This window comes from Hemicordylus capensis, chromosome 17 (genome assembly GCF_027244095.1).
Source record: "Hemicordylus capensis ecotype Gifberg chromosome 17, rHemCap1.1.pri, whole genome shotgun sequence".
NCBI classification, from domain to species: Eukaryota; Metazoa; Chordata; class Lepidosauria; order Squamata; family Cordylidae; genus Hemicordylus; species Hemicordylus capensis.
Window position 1 is genome coordinate 6,871,820 of NC_069673.1, and position 19,362 is coordinate 6,891,181.

General features: G+C 47.4%; 1 protein-coding gene across 2 annotated transcripts; it reads left to right on the forward strand.

Annotated features, from left to right (window-relative positions):
* The first annotated feature begins 10,501 nt into the window (after window positions 1-10,501).
* Window positions 10,502-17,203, forward strand: TLR4 (toll like receptor 4). Of its 2 annotated transcripts, XM_053281768.1 has the most exons (3): window positions 10,502-10,669; window positions 12,348-12,514; window positions 13,815-17,203. In XM_053281768.1, exons 1-3 carry the CDS (start codon window positions 10,565-10,567, stop codon window positions 16,066-16,068), a joined length of 2,526 nt encoding a protein of 841 aa, XP_053137743.1. In that variant the 5' UTR covers window positions 10,502-10,564; the 3' UTR covers window positions 16,069-17,203. The 2 variants fall into 2 exon arrangements, with proteins under 2 accessions (XP_053137743.1, XP_053137742.1); XM_053281767.1 differs by lacking the exon at window positions 12,348-12,514.
* Window positions 17,204-19,362: the final 2,159 nt, after the last annotated feature.

A 19,362-nucleotide genomic window follows, 5' to 3' on the forward strand; every position in this document is an offset into this window, starting at 1 on the left:
ATATGCGCCAATTCCCCTTGTTTACAAGAGACATAAGAACATAATAGCAGCCCTGCTGGATCAGGCCCAAAGCCTACCTAGTTCGACACGCCGCTTCCAGATGCCTCCGGGAAGCCCACAGGCCAGAGGTGAGGGCATGCCCTCTCTCTTGCTGTTCCTCCCCTGCAACTGGTATTCAGAGGCATCCTGCCTGGAGGTGGCCCATAGACACCAGAGGCATCCTGCCTGGAGGTGGCCCATAGACACCAGGCTAGTAGCCATTGATAGCCCTGCCCTCCATGAATTTGTCTAAAGCTCCCTTCAAAACCCTCGAGGCTGGTGACTGTCATCATATACTGTGGCAGAGTATTCCATAGGCGAATTGTGTGCCGTGCGAAAAAGTACTTCCTTTTGTCAGTCTAAAATGTTCTGGCAATCAATTTCATGGGTTGGCCCCTGGTTTTATTGTTGCGAGAGAGGGAGAATGTCTCTCTTTCCACTCTTGGTGAAATGTAATTCACCAAGAAGAGGTCATAGAATCATGGATTATTTGAGATCTACTAATCCAACCCCTTCCTCAGGAGAGCTGGTCTGGTGGTAGCAAGCATGACTTGTCCCCTTAGCTAAGCAGGGCCTACCCTGGTTGCATTAAAATGGGAGACTAGAAGTGTGAGCACTGTAAGATAGTCCCCTTGGGGGATGGAGCTGCTCTGGGAAGAGCATCTAGGTTCCAAGTTCCCTTCCTGGCAGCATCTCCAGATAGGGCTGAGAGATATTCCTGCCTGCAACCTTGGAGAAGTCGCTGCCAGTCTGTGAAGACAATACTGAGCTAGATGGACCCATAGTTTGACTCGGTAGAAGGCAGCTTCCTATGTTCCATCCCCTCAGGTGGCCATGTTCCAGCCTCTGTTTGAAAACCTCTAGAGAAGGAGAGCCTACCACTGCATGTGGCAGGCTGTTCCACTCTCTAACATCTCTTACAGTAAGGGCCTTCTTCTTAATGTCTACCTGGATCCGATTCCTTGCCATTTCAGCCCATTGGTTTCTAGTTTTTAATTGTAAACCACCCTGAGCAATTTTGGAAGGGCGGTATAAAAATTGTATGTATGAATGCGTGAATGAATGAATAAATAGTTCTGCTCTCAGGAGGAGGAGCAGAGAAAAAGCCTTCCCTTTCTTTCACAGACAGCCCATAGGCTATTGGATAACAGCTATCTTCTCCCTGTCGTCTTCTCCTCTCCAGGTTAAACATGCTCAGTTCCTTCAGTTGTTCCTGATAGGGCTTGGTTTCATGTCCCATCACAATCTATGTTGCCCTCCTCTGAACCTGTTCCAGTTTAATCAGCATTCGCCCTAAAATGTGTGACCCAGAACTGGTCACGCGAGGTCTCTCGCTGCCTCTGTGAGTGCGGCTTAGGATTGTATTCACTTTTTTAAGCTACATAGTCAACTTGGGGTCCACTTAGGAGCCTAAACCAATCAATAGAGGTTAGCTGTGATCGCAAAATGGATCTTCCATTCAGAGCCCTTTACCATTTACTGAGGAGCAACAGCAAGTGAAGTTTGCTGCCTTCACACCTCTGTGTCGACATCCATGTCGCCACTATGAAAAAGGGGTGCTGAACTTAAAGGACTGTCAGCAACTTGGCTACCCGGAAGGGAAGTCTAGGAAGACAGTTCACCAAACAAACTGGGTTGCAGAAGCGAAAATATTTCTCTCTCTCTGGCTCAGGCTGAAAGCTGTCGACACGCGGGATGACAAACGTTGTCTTCCAGCGGCTAACTGCAAGCTGTAGACGTGCTTTATAGTCCAAGCTGATAACTCTCAGCGGGCAGGGCTTATCAGCCCTCTGCAAGAGGTGCTTACTTCTCCTGATGGTTTCCAGCTGTGCCCGCTGCCTTGTGACGCGCCTCTGCTGTGGAATCAGTGGGGGTTGCCTGCACAGCTCATCTTCCGGTTCGTCCGTCGCTGTCTCTGCTGCCTCAGACTGCTGTGCCTGCTCCGAAACATCAGCCGGACCTGCCTCAGACATCTCCTGGGAACCGACAACTGGGCCCTGCCCCCAGGCACCCCTGCATCGAGTGAAGGGCTCTCAGCTTCCCCTTCCTCCTCACTATCTGAGAGCGAGGGCGTGACCAGGACCTTTGCTCTGATCTGCTTATCATCTTCTTGCATCTTTATGTCCTGTGCATGTGTCATAGTACCGATGGAGCAGGAAAAACCTTACTTGCTCCTCTGACCACCTGGGTGCCAGTGGGTTTCATTGAGAAGTCTTTTCCATCAAATCAGGGCCACCCCAGGGAAGGCCCTGTTTTGAAATCGAATAGCTCTAATTTTCTCAAGTGAAGACTTTCCTGGCTGGTCTTAATGGGAGAGGGGGAGCATGCATAAGGATAGACATCTAAATGGAGCATTTTTATATTTTTTTGGACTTATGGAATTTAAAATACACGTAGTTTTCCTAAACACCTATAAGACGAGCGATGTTTTTTTAGCGCTAAGCAACATTGGTTACTGGAGACAGAGCAGGGGGTCAGGGCTGCCGAGAGAGGATTCTGCGCACGTCTGTCTATAATTGTTTTCTTAAACGATTTTCTCTTTCCTTTTATAAAAAAATATCTATAAATTGGCCAGCATACAGTTTACACTGCCTGCTGTGGAGACAAATACTTTAATTATATTTTTTTTTCCCGAAGCGGCAGAGAAAAAGAAGGGGAAATTCTGCTACATAAAGCGAGACGGATGAAAAACAGAAAGCCTGTTTGAAAATAAAACCGGATCCCAGTAAGAAAGGCTTGAGAAACAACAGAAGTGGGGGGAAATGAAAGGAAAGAGCAAAATTTTGCTAAGGAGCAGGCGGCTGGCCTGATATGGCAGAAGGTTCCGAATGCCTTTGCAAGCAGACCCTGAAATGCAAAATTGCCAGGATGCCAGCATGCCTAATGATCACATCTGTGGGTGTAGAAACCCACCCCTCCAGACCCAAGTGTTTGAGGGTGATTCAGGTATGCAAAATATTTATAGCCTTGGCTTTTAGGGCAGCACCATGAACATTTTAACATTTCAACCTCCCTGAACCATTTTTGGAAGGGTGGTATACAAATCAAATCAAATTTAAAAAAATTACACACATATACACACACACACACATACATATATTAGAGGAGGGGCACAGAAGAGGCACAGCTGCATTTCTGCAAGTGGGAGCATTCCTCATGTTAGACTGTTTTGGAAAGAGGCTTTTGCCTAACTGGCTACCTGATTCCTTAACTGGAGTAGCCTGGTGATTGAATCTGGCAATGTCTGTCTACAAAGCATATGAGTGACCGCCAAGCAAAGCTCATTTCATAGAAACGTAGGGAGCTGCTGCAGACGCAGTCAGGCCCTTGGTCCATCTAGCTCAGTATTGTCTTCACAGACTGGCAGCGGCTTCTCCAAGGCTGCAGGCAGGAGTCTCTCTTAGCCCTCTCTTGTAGATGCTGCCAGGGAGAGAACTTGGAACCTTCTGCATCATGCAAGCAGGCAAGCGCTCTTCCCAGAGCGGCCCCATCCCCTAAGGACATTATCTTACAGTGCTCACACATGTAGTCTCCCATTCATATGCAAACCAGGGCAGATCCTGCTTAGCAAATCCATGCTTGCTCCCACCTAAAGCAGCTTTCCTCCCATTCTGGGGACTGGCCAGTGGTTCAAGGAAACCGGAACTTGTGAGGCTTCCAAACAGCAAAAAACGCTCGTTAACGATCTGAAGTTACCGGCAGTCTTGAAAAGCCTGTCCCGGCTTCTGCCACTGACTCTGCATCCGCCTGCTGATCCAGACAAAAAGAAGAAAAGATCTATTTCTCCCAGGGAATAATTAGATGATCACCTTGCGGTGGATGAGATGAGATCCGGCTTCCCAACCGGTCCCTTCAAGAGAGGAGCGGATTATTCTAATGTTCACAGCCTGGCTTGCTGGAGACTCCGCCAGTTCCCCATATAATTAAGACTGTCAGTCAAGCAGCGGGGCCCAAACACCACATACTTTGCGACTCGCCAGGGCGGCAGAAAGGACTTCATTGCATTGTGAAGACAGATGCCACTTCTCTCCCCACCGCACTCCCCAGATCCTTCTCTTTTTCTCTTGTTCAGATCAGTATTGAGGTGGCTCGTTCAGGAACCGCGAAGGGGATAATCGAAACCAGGAAAAGGGGGAGAAAAAAAACACCCCAATGTTTAAAGTGGAACATAAGAAGTTGCCTTATACCGAGCCAGACCCTTCTTCTATCTAGCCCAGTGTTGTCTTCACTGACTGGCAGCAGCTCTCCAAGGCTGCCAGGGATTGAACTGGAGACCCTCTTCATGCAAACTTTTTAGAGAGCCCTTCTCCCTCATGAATTGGCCCAAAGTGGTCAGAATTGGTGGCCATCTAAGCTTGAAGTGTTGGCTGGCTGGCTGGTTTGTGCACAATAAAGTCATACTTCCCGATAACCGACAGAGACTAAATTTTGCACACACACAACCCTGCTACTGAAAGTTGTCGAATGCACTATTCTCTGTTCTGGGAATATGCCGGGAGAAAGCGGTGAATGAATTTTGTTGTATTTTCCAGAAGACATTCTGAGTATAACTCATGTTTTAACTGTTATTGTTCTGAACAGATTTTTAACACCCAGTCATAAGAGCAACCACTCAAAAACAACATCAGGCCCTAGGGAAGAAGATTCACATTTCTCAGATTCAAATTCAAATTTATTATATATGGTCACCATTCAATAAAATGAATAACTGGTTGAAGTTGAAATCCTACAGATTTCAAGCTGTTTTTCCTTCCCCACAAGCATGTTGACAAAAAACTTCTACTACGTATATTAATTCCTTGAACTTTCTTGTAAGTGTCATCCATGCAAAATGACTTTGCCCAATCAATGACAGGCCTCACCTTCTAGTCACTATATATGTGGCAGCCATTTCCTTTAGGAGCCTTTATCCTATTGAGAGGGAAACAGGCTGTACATACATAGGAAGCTGCCATATATTGAGTCTATCTAGCTCAGTATTGTCTACACAGACTGGCAGCGACTTCTCCAAGGCTGTAGGCAGGAGTCTCTCCTAGCCCTATCTTGGAGATGCTGCCAGAGAGGGAACTTGGAACCTCGATGCTCTTCCCAGAGCGGCTCCAGAGCGGAGGGGAATATTTGGGGCTCCAAACAAGAGATTTTGAACCAGGATTTCAAGGCTTGTAAAAAAGGCTCAGAACCTGGGAGGGATGCAATAAAGATCTGGAAATCTCACACACACACACACAAAAGGCTAGGATGTCTTGTCATGTCTTTCCAGGCAAAGTGGGTCTCTCTGAGTTTTAAATCACTTCACCACCAGGGGGCTCCCGTGCTCTGGAACACACACACGCAAAATCTAACAGATTATGGAGCGGCCAGGGTTAGCATCTCAGGGTTTCTTTAACAAACAGACAAATCTGTATCATTGCGGGTGTTTGCAGAAAATTTAATTCTGTGTCATTCGCTTAGTTCCCTGTCATAAAAACACTTCCGAGCCATGCAGAGAAGCAGATTCACTTAGGCCTGATGGATTCTTGCATTTCATACCTAATTTGCTTCTTTAAACACACCCCAGAGGGCTGTTAGGGCAAAAGCAATAAAATTGGGGCACTTTAGGGACAGATATTGACCGTGGCATTGGCTTTCGTGAGTTGGAATCCACGTCAGGGGATGCAGGTGGGTAAAAATCCTACTCTTCCTTAGGCTTAGAGGAAGCTGGCAGAGTTGCTATGGCTTCCGTCCCTCTATAGTGCTATCCTGGTACTTTGAAATGCAAGTTACTAGTCCTCTTTATTGCCAAGAGGACTGCAGAATGATGCATCTCCTTTGGCTCTGTGGTTAAAAATATTTCCAGTGTTCATGGATGAGTTGTGAAACCCTCAGGGCTGATGTGAGACCCAGATAGGGAGGAAGTTGCATGTGGAGACGGAGAGGTGTGGTTTGCTGCTACAGTGACCAGAAAATGACACAGCATTTCTGAGACGTTTTTGGCCATGCACACTAGCAGGGCCCCTGGAATGAAAGAGGTGGTGGTGGGGGAAATACCGCAGGCAAAAGGAACTAGAAAAGTGTAACCTCTCAGGCTGATTTTTGCTTCGGCTGAACTCTTAGCACCCACCTTGGATTTTAAACCAAGAGAATACATATTTTAGACGGAGAGTCCTTTTGGGACAGGAAACCATCTCCAGGCCCTGCTGTGACCCTCAGCTTGGGAGCATCCCTCTCCACTGGGCAAAAAGGCACATTTTAAGGTGGTGGTTCTCTTATAGTTATCTCTTATATACCATCTCTTATAGAGGGGAGAGCAACTTCCTCTCTTCAGTCCAGCATAGTCCCTCATGTGTTCCTTTTAGACTGTGATCCCTTTGGGGCAGGGAACCGTCTTCCGGCCTTCTTGTGGCACACAGTTTGAGACTCACTTCTGCTAACTGGGCAAAGTGGCATCCTTTAAATGGATGGCCCTCATCTTTAGCAGGGGAGAGTGAGAGTCCCTGTTCAGCCCAGTTGCTATTCAGGGATTACCGTCTCTCTCAATTCCATCCGGTTTCTACCACACGGCATCTATGTTCTCATTTTCAACCAGGATGCAGTTGCCTTTCTGGACACAGTCAAAGCTGTCTGCAGCCATACACAGTCAGCATTCTTCCTATTTATTTCCACTGACAAATTGGTCCTTGGTAGCCAGTCAGGGATCACAATAGAGAGTAACACTTAATGAGGGTAACACTTAATTGATTGTTCAGATGGCTAGTGATCAGGAATGTATTGAAGTTATATAAAGAGAGAGACCGTAAAGGCCAAGTTGAAGACAGATCATCCTGGAGAGAATCTATCTATGTGGTCTCTAAGAGCCATCACCAACTTGATGGCATTCTATCTATCTGTCTATCTATCTATCTAACTATCTAACTATTCCAGTGGCTGTTGCTTGTGTCTTTTATGCTTTTTAGATTGTGAGCCCTTTGGGGACAGGGATCCTTCTTATTTATTTATTATTTCTCTATGTACAGTGCTTTGGAAACTTTTGTTGAAAAGTGGTATATAAATATTGGTTGTAATAACAAATAAATATTAGTAACTAGCTTAACATACGCAGAGTATCTGTGCGCTAGATGCCTCTTCGCAAACCCCTGCCCACTATCCTTCTATATATAAAGTCCTCTCCTCTACAATCAAGAACATCTTCCAACCAGTAACAGTTGCATTCCAACTGACCTTAACCATCACAGGCTTCTCCTCCCTATCTGCATACGGAATCCCCACTGCCTAATCACCATGGTGCCACAGGCTCCTCCTCCCTATCTGCATATGGAATCCACTGCCCAATCACCACGGTGCTTCTGCTCGCAAACTCTTGCGAGAGCTGCCACATACAGGATTAGCCACAGGTACGCCTTAAAGAATTATACATAAATATAGATATACGTAGATACTAGTAGTATTTGATTTAATTGTATACTGCCTTTCAGGCGAGACTTCTCAAGTGGTTTACATAAAATTTTTAAAAAATCAAATCACCAGGTTTTTGACTCAAGACTGCAGCCTCTGTCAGCAGATGAAGCCATCAGCCACTCACACAGAGCTAAGAGTTTCTTTGGAATGTTTTACTGCTATAAAGTAAAGTAAAGTGTGCCATCAAGTCAATTTTTACTCTTGATGCCCACAGAGCCCTGTGGTTTTCTTTGGTAGAATACAGAAAGGGTTTACCATTGCGTCCTTCCATGCAGTATGAGATGATGCCTTTCAGCATCTTCCTATATTGCTGCTGCCCGATATAGTACCAGCAGGGATTCAAACCAGCAACCTTCTGCTTGTTAGCCAGCATTTCCCCGCTGCGCCACTAAAACAACCCTGTGGAACGTGGGTGGTGCAGGTGGAAGAGAAGAGGGGTGACAAGAAGTTATAAAAAGACAGGAGATCATATGGGCTAAAGCACAGAACAAGAAAAAGAAATAATCCTAGCTAGCAGAAAACCCACAATGGTGCATGCATAAGAAATGAACTCCATAAAGAGAATCTGTAAAGTTCCAAGAACAAGTAACTCTTTCACAAAACTATCACAAATTCTTTCATGGAACAATAACAATCCATAAAGATCCAAGAATAAGAAATAATCTGAGCTAGCAGATCACCCATAATGGTGCACACATAAGGAATGAACTCCTTAAAGAGAATCCATCAAGATTCAAGAACAAGACACTCTTTCACGAATCCTTTCACCAAACTTTCATACAACGGTAAGAATCCGTAAAGGCCGAAGAATGAGACATGATCCTAGCTAGCGGACAAGCCACAAAACATAGGAAGCTGCCAGCTACTGAGTCAGACGCTTGGTCCATCTTGCTCAGTCCTGCCCACTCTGACTGGCAGCAGCTCTCCCAAGAGTCTTTCCCGGTCCTACCTGGAGATGCTGCCAGAGATGCAGCCAACCAAAAGGGGTAGGACACAGTGCCGCCTACTGGCCAGAGGGCCTGTTCATCACCCCAGCTTCAATTCCACCTGCATAGCAGGCCTTTCCCACCCCGCTCTCTCTCAACTGGCACCAGCCTAGCAAGCCTTCTCCAACAGTAAAAAGCCACCTGAAGGTCACTCCTGCACTCCCCCTCCCCGCCTGCTGCTCTTCCAGCACGTGCAGCACCGACAGACAGACGTGCTAACGCTCTCTCAAGTGGTGCAAAGCACTACAAGCCACTCCGGAAGTGTTAAATGTCTGCTGAGACCCTGGAGGGTAAAGTGTGAGTTTCCCCCATACCGGAGTTTTGACACTTGTTTCGGACGGCCTCCTTCTGGGTAACTGTCCGTGTTCTGTCTCAATCCGTGAACAGCATGGGAAGGGGGGTGTTGCGGCTTTTGGCTTGTGCAAGCTGGAAGGGAATGCTCTGAATGCCTCTGGGGTGCCACATCTCAGGCTCCTGTGGGTGCGGCGGGCCGGCTAAGTGGGCCTGCAAAGGCCAAGCATGGGCAGATCTCATGCGAGGAAGCCATATGGCACGGGGACATTGCAAAGCCCCCACACTGTGGGCTACCCAGAGGTGTGAAATAGGTACTGTTTGACACAGTACTTCCTCTTGTCGGTCCTAAATTTCCCGACCATCAATTTCACGGGGTGACCCCTGGTTCAAGTGTTGTGAGAGAGGGAGAAACATTTCTCTCGGTCCACCCTCTCCACTCCATGCATAATTTTATACACCTCGAACGTGTCTCCCCTGAGTTGCCTCTTTTCCAAGGTAAAGAGCCCCAGATGCTGTCGCCTTGCCTCACAAGGAAGGTGCTCCAGGCCCCTGATCATCTTGGCTGCCCTCTTCTGCACCTTCACTTCTACAAGGTCCTTCTTAAGATACGGTGACCAAAGCTGTAGACAGACAGACGCCTGCCTGAAAGCCAGAGAGATGCTGCTGGTCAGTGTAGACAATACTGAGCTAGATGGACTGAGGCTGCAGTAGTATTTACTTATTGTATTTATTTTCACACTTCTATCCCGCTCTTCCTCTGGTTATTTTTTAATCCTCACTACAACGAGGTAGGTTAGGCTGAGAGATACATGACTGGCCCAGTCACCCAGTGAGTTTCATGGCTGAATGGGGATTCGAACTCAGATCTTCCCAGTCCTAGTCCAACACTCTAACCTCTAGGACTCAGTATAGGGGCAGATCCTCATGTCCCTATAAGAACATAAGGACAACCCCGCTGGATCAGGCCCAAGAAGGCCCATCTAGGCCAGCATCCTGCTTCACACAGTGGCCTACCAGGTGATAGCCAGGGAAAGAGGGCAGCCACCCCTTGGCGCCCCTTTGCACCTGGTTTCCCTGGCAAGCCAGATCGGGCATGCGACTTGCAAAAAATAAAATCAGTAAAACACACAGACACATCAAACAGGGACAGCACGAGTGCGCAGAATGACACACTCTTGCTCCCCCCGTCCGTGAGAAGTAGATTGTGGGTGTATGTGTGCGCGAATTGGCGTTGAAACATCACCATGGGTGGAAGAGCCAAGCAGCTTTTCTTTTCTCCCCCTCCCGTCCTCTTCTGCTCAGGAGCACAGCCTGCCCCGATCATTTCTCTTCTGATCACGCACGGTTCGACCGAGGGAGAGAAACCACAGGGCCCAGTTCCTCACTGTGGCTATAACGGAGTGGAGGGGTTCAAATAACCTGGGTGCCCTCTCTCCTAGATACGCCCCTGGTTCAAGCAGCCTGCCCAGGGAGAGAGGGAGGGGAGAGAATCACGGAAGTCTGCAAAAGAAACCCTTTCTGCATCTGGGGGCTGCACCGTTTGACTGGGGAGTGGAAAGCACACGGCTCAGTTCCTCTTGGCCGGTGGCCCAAGACCGCCTCCCACCCAGGGGCTTCCTTTACCAGCAAGCAACGAGAGTCTGGTCTACGTCTGGGCTGCTTTCAATTTCAGTTCCTTTCTCCCATCGCTCGCTTGCTCCGCTCTTCATGGAGCTCACCGGGCTTGGGACGGCAGGGGCAACGTTCTGCTTGCCAAAGCGTGGGTAGAGAGGGCGCCCGGCTGCTTTCTACGGGGCGGGGCCATCCTGAAGATGCACAAGGAGGGAGCCCTCTGCCTACCCGTGTTTGCCACCTTCTCCTTGGCGATAGTATTCCAGGCCCAGCAGACTGCCCGAAGCCTCGGCCCCTGTTCGGAGGTAGGTGATGCCTTGCCGTTCCCCCGGGAGCCTCTCTCCCGTCTGCCGCCGAGTTCTGCCACTCGCCTCACTGTCTTTGTTTCTGTTGGTTTCTATTTGGACACCAAATTTACAAAAACTGGGCAGGGTGACGAATTGGAGTTGTGGTGGGCCACACCACAACGCCACACTCCTTCCTAAATGCCAAACTCTTTCCTGAACTCAGCTCATAAGGGACATCACGGCAGCCTTGCTGGATCAGGCCCGAGAAGGCCCATCTATTCCAGCATCCTGTTCCCCACAGTGGCCCACCAGAAGCCTACAGGCAGGAGATGACGGCATGCCCTCTCTCCTGCTGTGGCTGCCTTGCAGCCTGGAATATCTTCAGAAGCATTCTTCCAAACCAAAAAATCCCAGATGTTGTAGCCTTGCCTCATATGACCCCTGCTAACTTGGCAAAGAGGCACCTTTTACCATGGTGATTCTCTTTATTTAGCAGGGGGAGAGTAACTGGCCCTATCCATCCCCAGCACAATACCTCCACTGACTGTGGCTGGTGTCTGTCTTAGGTTTCTTTTTAGATTGTGTGCCCTTTGGGGACAGGGAGCCATCTTATTAATTTATTATTTCTCAGTGTAAACCACTCTGAGCCATTTTTGGAAGGGCGGTATAGAAATCAAATAAATAATAATAAATAATAATAATAAGGAAGGCACCCTAGGCTCCTGATCATCTTAACTGCCCTCTTTTGCACCTTTCCCGGTTTTACAATGTCCTTTTTAAGATATGGTGACCAGAACTGTATGCAATACTCCAAATGTGGCCGTACCATAGGTTTGTATAAGGGCATTATGATATTAGCATTTTTATGTTCAGTCCCCTCCCTAATGATTCCTAGCATGGAATTGGCCTTTTTCACAGCTGCCGCGCACTGAGTCAACACTTTCAATGAGCTGTCCACCACGACCCCAAGATCTCTCTCCTGGTCTGTCACCGACAGCTCAGATCCCCATCAGTGTATATGTGAAGTTGGGTTTTTTTGCCCCAATGTGCATGACTTTACACTTCCTTACATTGAACCGCATTTGCCATTTTGTCACCCACTCACCCAGCTTGGACGGATCCTTTTGGAGCTCCTCAATAATCTATTGTGGATTTCACTATCCTAAATAGTTTAGGATCATCTGCAAATTTGGTCACTTTGCTGCTTACCCCAACTTTTAGATCATTTATGAACAAGTTAAAGAGCACTGGTCCCAGTACAGATCCCTGGTGTACCCCCTCTTCTTTCCATTGTGAAAACTGTCCATTTATTTCCTTACCTTCTTCCTGTTGTTCAACCAGTTTGAACTTGTCCCCTTACCCCATGACTGCTAAGTTTACTCAAGAGCCTTTGGTGGGGAATTTTGTCAAAAGCTTTTAGGAAGTCCAAGTATATTATGTCAACCAGATCACCTTTATCCACATGCCTGCTGACAGTCTCAAAGAGCCCCAAAAGGTCAGTGAGACAAGACTTGTCTTTGCAGATACCATGTGGTTCTCCTTCAGCAAGGCCTGTTCTTCTATATGTTTTTGAACCTGGAATTAGCCTATTAGCCATCAGGACTAGTAGCCACGGATAGACTTATTTTCCATGAATTATGGATACTCCACAGCATCCATATAAACACTGATTTATAGCAATGACATGTTGTTCCAGGTAAAGCCAGGTGCTGCTTACAAATGCATGGATTTGAACCTCACTAGACTTCCGCCTGATATCCCAAATACCACCCAGTGGCTGGATCTGAGCTACAATCCATTGAAAGGTCTAACCTCAAATTATTTCTCATCTGTTCCTGCATTGACGTTTCTGGATCTCACTAGGTAAAGTGCTCATTTTGTTTCAACATCATCAGTTTAATAATAAATAAATAAATAAATAAATAAAAGTTCCCCTGGAACTTTTGCAAGAATTACAAATTGCCAGCAAGCAAGAATTGGTGGAATCATCTGATAGGGAAGGTCACAGAAAATGAGGAAACAAAAATACTTTGGGATTTCTGAATACAAACTGATAGGCATTTAGCACACAATACACCGGATCTGACAGTCATCAAGAAGAATTGGGTTCTGATAATTAATACTGCAATCCCAGGGGATAGATGAGTCGACAAAAAACAATTGGAGAAAATAACGAAATACAAGGATTGAAATTGAGATTGAAATTGAGTGGCTCTGGAAAAAGAAAACAATAGTGGTGCCCATAGTTGTGGGTGCTCTTGGTGCAGCACCAAAAGAACTTGAACACCATCTTGACACCTTGGGCATCGATAAAACCACAACACATCAACTCCAGAAGGCCACTCTACTCAAGACATCAGGAATACTATGACACTATCTTTAATTTTTGGTTATCCTGGACCCTTGGAAAGTGCCCAATAATGAAAGTACCAAATCCAGTCAATAACATCTGGTAGACTGTGTGTAAATAGCAGAAGTTGAATCTGTGTGTAAATAGCAGGTTGTTAAATAAATAAATAAGTAAGTAAAACAACTATGACTATTACGACTCTGTGGTACAATACATAGCACATTGGCCTTTGAGATCAATGACATTGAAGTCATTTAAAGGTTGTGGGTTCAAGTCCGATCAGAATAATATTTGGGGAAGAGAGCTGGTTTTGTGGGAGCAAGCGTGAATTGTTCCTTTTGGTAAGTAGGGTCTCCCTTGGTTTGCACTTGGATGGGTGACTACAGGTGAGCACTGTAAGATATTCCCCTTAGGTGAGGAGGATGTAGCTCAGTAGAAGAGCATCTACAGTTCACTCCTTGGCAGCATCTCCAGGTAAGGCTGAGAAAGACTTCAGCCTGAAACCTTGCAGAGACGCTGCCAGTCAGTGTACACAATACTGAGCCAGACGGACCAATCATCTGACTTGATATAAGGCTGCTTCCTATGTTCATCTGGTGAGCCATGGTGGGAAACAGGATGCTGCACTAGATAGGCTTTGGGCTTGATCCAGAAAGGCTCTTCTTAGAATCTTATGGATCAGTGCGGGTGGGATATGTCTCTCACCACCCATCCTGTCTACAGAACTACTCAGTTTTTTAAAATTATTTTTATCTGCTTGAGAGCTCCGGAGCAAAATCCATTTTTGCTTCTTCTCTTTTTCTTTTGCCACAGATGCAGCATCGAGAAGATGGAAGACGATGCCTTTGGCAGTCTCTGCAACCTTTCTGTCTTGATCCTGACTGCCAACCCACTCCAGTTTGTGGGCCTAGGAGCATTCCATGGCTTGACCTCCCTGCTGAAGCTGGTCGCCGTAGAAACCTCCATATCCTCACTGGACAGCCTGCCGATTGCCAACTTAACATCCCTACAAGAGCTAAACCTGAGCCACAACCTCATCGCATCCTTGAAACTCCCATCCTTTTTCTCTCGCTTCCTATTTCTCCAGTCTCTGAGGCTCCAGGAGAACAAGATCTCCTCCATCTTCATCGGAGACCTGGATGCCTTGTCCAGCCGGAACCTCACACTGGAGCTGTCCCGGAATGACATAACATTCATCCAGCCGGACTCTTTTGCCGGGGTTCGCCTTCAGGAACTCTCCCTGAGAGCCTGTTTCGAGAGCAGCGCCTCCATGCAGGCTGGCCTCTGGAACCTGTCTGGCTTACACGTCAACAAGTTGGTGTTGGGCAATTACAGGAACATTCAGAAACTGCAAACCTTCAGCAAGCCCCTCTTGGATGGCTTGTGCCACGTGCATTTCCAAGAGGTGACTCTCATTTGTGTGAAGGCCCTCAGTGATACTGGCAGCCTCTCTGCTTGCCTGAATAATATCTCCACCGTGCGGCTGCTGGACACCGACCTGAAGTTTTTCTCGGATTTCCCACGCAACTCCAGAGTGCGCCATCTTGAAATCAGCGACTGCCCACTTCGGCAGATACCTGCTCTACAGCTGTCCAACTTGGAAGAGCTCAGAGTGATCCGCATCACCCACAACAGGAATCTGGCCGACTGTGACGATTTTGAGGGGCTACCAAACCTGGAGACCCTTGACCTCAGCCACAACAAGCTGCGTTGTGGGATTTCCTGGGAGAATCTAATGAACGGGACTCCCAATTTGAAGCGGCTGGATCTGAGTGTCAACTTGGAAATCAAACTGCCCCCAGAGCTCTTTGGGCCCCGTAAACTGGAATATCTGGATCTACAACGTACCAGACTGGAAGGACCAGGAAAGGTCCCTGTGTTTCTAGGCCTTGCGAATCTCCTCTACCTTGATATTTCCTACACTGACATCCACATTGAAACGGAGTGTCCGTTTTGTGGCATGGACAGGCTGCAAGTGCTGAGAATGGGTGGGAATACCTTTGAGGGCAACCAGTTGGGCAACAGCTTCAAGAACATCACCCAGCTTCAAGTTCTGGACATTTCCAATTGTGGACTTCAGCAGGTGTCTCCTGACAGCTTGGCTGGCCTCCCCAGACTCCGCGAACTCAATGTCAGCAACAATAAGCTTCTGGGCCTTCATCCAGTCATCTATGAGTGCCTCCAAGCCCTCACCGTCCTGGATTTACATAACAACCAGTTGGCCACCTTGACTGAGGAAGATCTGAAGAACTTACCCCGGAGTTTGAGGTATCTGGATCTCTCTCAGAACCTTTTTGATTGTTCCTGTGGGCACATTAGCTTCTTGAGGTGGGCGAAAGAACATAGGGACCTCCTTCAGTACGCCGATGGGATGCTCTGTCATAACCCTGTGGACTTAAAAAACTCCATCCTGGTGAATTTTGATTTATCCTTCTGCCAGGTCAGCATGACCACAGTGGCTGTTTCTGTGGTGGTCTCTCTGGCAGTGGTTGTGTGTCTGATTCTGGTGTATAAGTACTACTTCCACCTTTACTATATGGTGATCTTGCTCAGCAGAGACCGTTCCTCCACCAAGAAGGACAACACATATGACGCCTTTGTGATCTACTCCAGCGAGGACCAGGAGTGGGTGACGCAGGAGCTGGAGGAGACCCTAGAAACTGGCATCCCACGCTTCCGCCTCTGCCTCTTCTACCGGGACTTCATCCCCGGAGTGTCCATCATGACCAACATCATCAAGGAAGGCTTCCAGAGCAGCCGGAAGGTGGTGGCCGTCGTCTCTGCCCACTTCCTGGAGAGCCGGTGGTGTAACTTTGAACTCGAGATTGCTCAGTCATGGCAGCTGCTGGACAGCCAAGCCAGCCTGGTCTTGATCGTACTGGAAGGGGTGGACCAGAGGGCAGTGCAGCGGAAGCTGGGTCTGTTTCGCTATTTGCGGAGGAACACCTACTTGGTGTGGAAGGACCGGGAGCTTAACCGTCACTTGTTTCTGAGGCAGTTGAGGTTGGCTTTGCTTGATGGGAAAACATGGACGGAGGAGGAGCTGAAACTCATGCTCAAGGACTAGGTTTGTAGCTCCTCCTTCCTGCCTCTCTGAGCCAATCGCCAAGAAAATGAGAATGTTTGAGGACAAGGGCTGTCTACCAGGGTGAAATTTCCGAGGCCGGAGGCGTGGCCATTGAAGGCGTACAAGATACACTCCACCTGTCCCCATCTATCTGCAACAGTCTCCATTTTCTTGTCTTGTTCATTATTACTTTATTATTGTTTTCTCTGTGTAACCGCTCTGGGAACTTTTGCCGAAAAGCGGTACGTAAACATTCGCTGTTTGTTGTTTGTCTGATCAATGTTTTTCCTTAGGAGGAACCCTGAACTGCATTTTAGATGTCACTTCCCTTGTGGTCGTGGGCATGAACTGTCCCCTTTGCTAAGCAGGGTCCACTTTGGTTTGCATCTGAAGGGAGACGACAATGTGAGCGCTGCAAGATACTCCTCTTAGGGGATGAGGTCAGAGCTCAGTGGGAGAGCATCTGCTCTCTCATTTTTTTCATCTGTGTGCGGAATGAGTTTTGTTCTGGGAGGCAGTATCAAGGCAGTGTGGGCACACATGCGTCCAGAGTGGGGACTTCCTGAGTGGGATCTAAAATTAATTGAGCAGACATCCGAAAATGTTTGAGCACGTGCACATGTGCATGCCTTAGAGGGAACAGTTATCTGCATGCTTGCATGCAAAAGGGCTCAGGTTCAATCCCTGGCAGCATCTCCAGGTAGGGCCGGGAAAGACCCCTGCCTGAAACTGCAGAGAGGTCACTGCCAGCCAGAGTAGAATATGAGCAAGATGGACCAATGGTCTGACTCAGTAGCAGGCAGCTTCCTATGTTCCTAACCTTATTATGCTGGAAGGCGGAAGCCGTGGGCGCTAAGATGTTTCAAGAATGCTCTGATTTTTAAGATATAAAATGTTGGAGGGTATGTATGCAATGTGGGTGGAGGAGCAGGGGAGGAGGAAATGTTCTGGTTGGAAGATGGGTAAGGTCATGGCTTTCTTTCTGGAAGGTTCGCTGTGCACCTGTTACCAGATCAATAAGGAACGCATTAGCTCTCGTCTGGCGGGGACCTTGATCTGCTGTTTTATGCTGCAAAAACATGACGTGATTTGTGTAACACTAATGGAAATAAAGAGCAATAGGTTCTTTTATTCATTCAAGGTCTCACTCTTATGAGGACTAACACAGGGCATACAACATGGGAGAGATTTTTTCTTTAGAGGATCTTGCCGTGTGTCTAGAGTAGAGGAGCCCCTCACAGCAGCTATGCTCACTTCTCATGAGAGTTCGCCAACGCCCCTGCCTAGAAATGACCCAGAAGTGCTGCAAAATGTTTCTAGTTGCCCTGGCAAGGGTCGATGTGTTTCTATTTTGCATGGTGAATTTTCGTCAAGGTAGTTGTTGGCTTTTTTTTTTTTAAATGATCTATATTTTTAAAACATGCTTTGTTTCTCCATAAGAGGTCCTGCAGCAATATGGGGTGTATACGTGTCTCTTAAACAAGAGCGTGCACTTAAAAGAATACATTTTAAGAAAAACTTGTTTCCTGATTGACTCAAGAAGCGTCCCTCATCAACCCCAATGCTAACGCATCCCCACTCGATGCAGAAAAGCTTGCTTTGCACACAGGACCCCATTGTTGTAAACAAGGGCATTGCTCAAGGTTCTTTGGACGGAAGCTAGGAGAGAAAGCATTGGGCCAAGTCAATATTAATCTGGATCTCTCGGCAGCTCCCGTTTTAAATGAGGAAGCAAAAGCAGAGCAGGGTGGAAAATTGTGCAGTGTGGGAGTTTTCTGCTCTTAGATATGACAGCAAGGAACACACACACACACACACACACACACACACACACTCTTCCTCCCCCCTCCTCTCGTAGCTCCTTGATAAACCATTCACACTGTAAATATATTTCTGCCTCAAATCACAATGTCCTAAGATTCCTTTTTTAAAAATTATCATTATAATAATGGGTTTCTGAAAGCCGGTGAGCAGCTGGGAGAATGATAATAAGAGTTTACGATGGCTGTGTTGTTTTGGAGGGGAACTACACGGTTTATTGAATATAGAACTAAGCAGCGGCGAGTGGCTGGATCATGGAACAAAACACACAGCCAGGGCCCATCTGCACACTCCCAAGAATTGTGTAGTGTGGCTTCCTCGGGATGCAGCCACATCACACGGCCCAGCAGCAGGGAGGGGATCCCCTTATATAGTTGGGTGATTTCTATCCCAATTTTTGACAGTGGTGGCATCCAAATATATATATATATATAGGGCGCAGAAGGGGCAAAGTACATTTCTGGCAGGGTGAGAATGGAGGTCTCTCTGATCATCTTCCCTCCTCTAAATGTATGTGCTGCTGGGCTTGATGGTGTTGATGTTTAAAGGATGCAGCCTTAGGATTGCAGCCTTATCTTATGGGGCTGTAGCTCAGTGGTTAGAGCATCTGCTTTGCAGGAAGAAGGTCCCAGGTTCAATTCCTGGAATCTCCACGTTGAGCTGGGGAAGAATCCTGTTTGCAATCTTGGAGAGCCAACAGAACCATATAATGGATATTTATATACCACCTTTTTTTTTAAGAGTCCCCTAAATGGTTTATATTGATATAAATAACTATCTAAAATGGCTCCCTGTCCCCAAAGGGCTCATCATCTAAAAAAAGAAACATAAGATAGAGACACTGCAGGGATGCTGTGATGGGGATGGATAGGGCCAGTTGCTCTCCCCCTGCTAAATACAAGAGAATCATCACTTTTAAAAGGTGCCTCTTTGCTCAGTTAGCAGGGGATAGAACCTGGAGGTAGCCTCTAGCCACCAAGACTAGCAGCGTCTACATTTCCTACACCAACTTCCAGTTTGTGTGTCCTGGGACGGCCAGAGCTACTTCTCTAGGGGTGCTCGGTCCCCTGGTCCCTCTTCTGCCTATTCCTTTTGAGACAGAAGGATCCCCAAGGCAGATTATATCACAATAAAATATAATCTCATTTGGGTTGCTTTTACCTCCTCGGATATAGAGCATCACCTTATCCAGAGTCAGACCCTTGCTCCATGGAGCTCAGCACTGATTATCCAGACAGGAAGCAGAGTCCCAGTTTCTCTGTGTAACAGCGCTTCTGGAAGGGTAGGAGGCTGACCTTGAGCTACCCCCCTTCCTTATACCCAAGTGCACTTGAACAGCTATGTCAGGAAGAGAGCTGGTCTATAGGAAGAGAGCTGGTCCGGTGGTAGCAGGCATGGATTGTCCCCTTTGCTAAGCAGGGTCCACCCAGGTTTGCATTTGAATGGGAGTCTACATGTGTGAGCCCTGCAAGA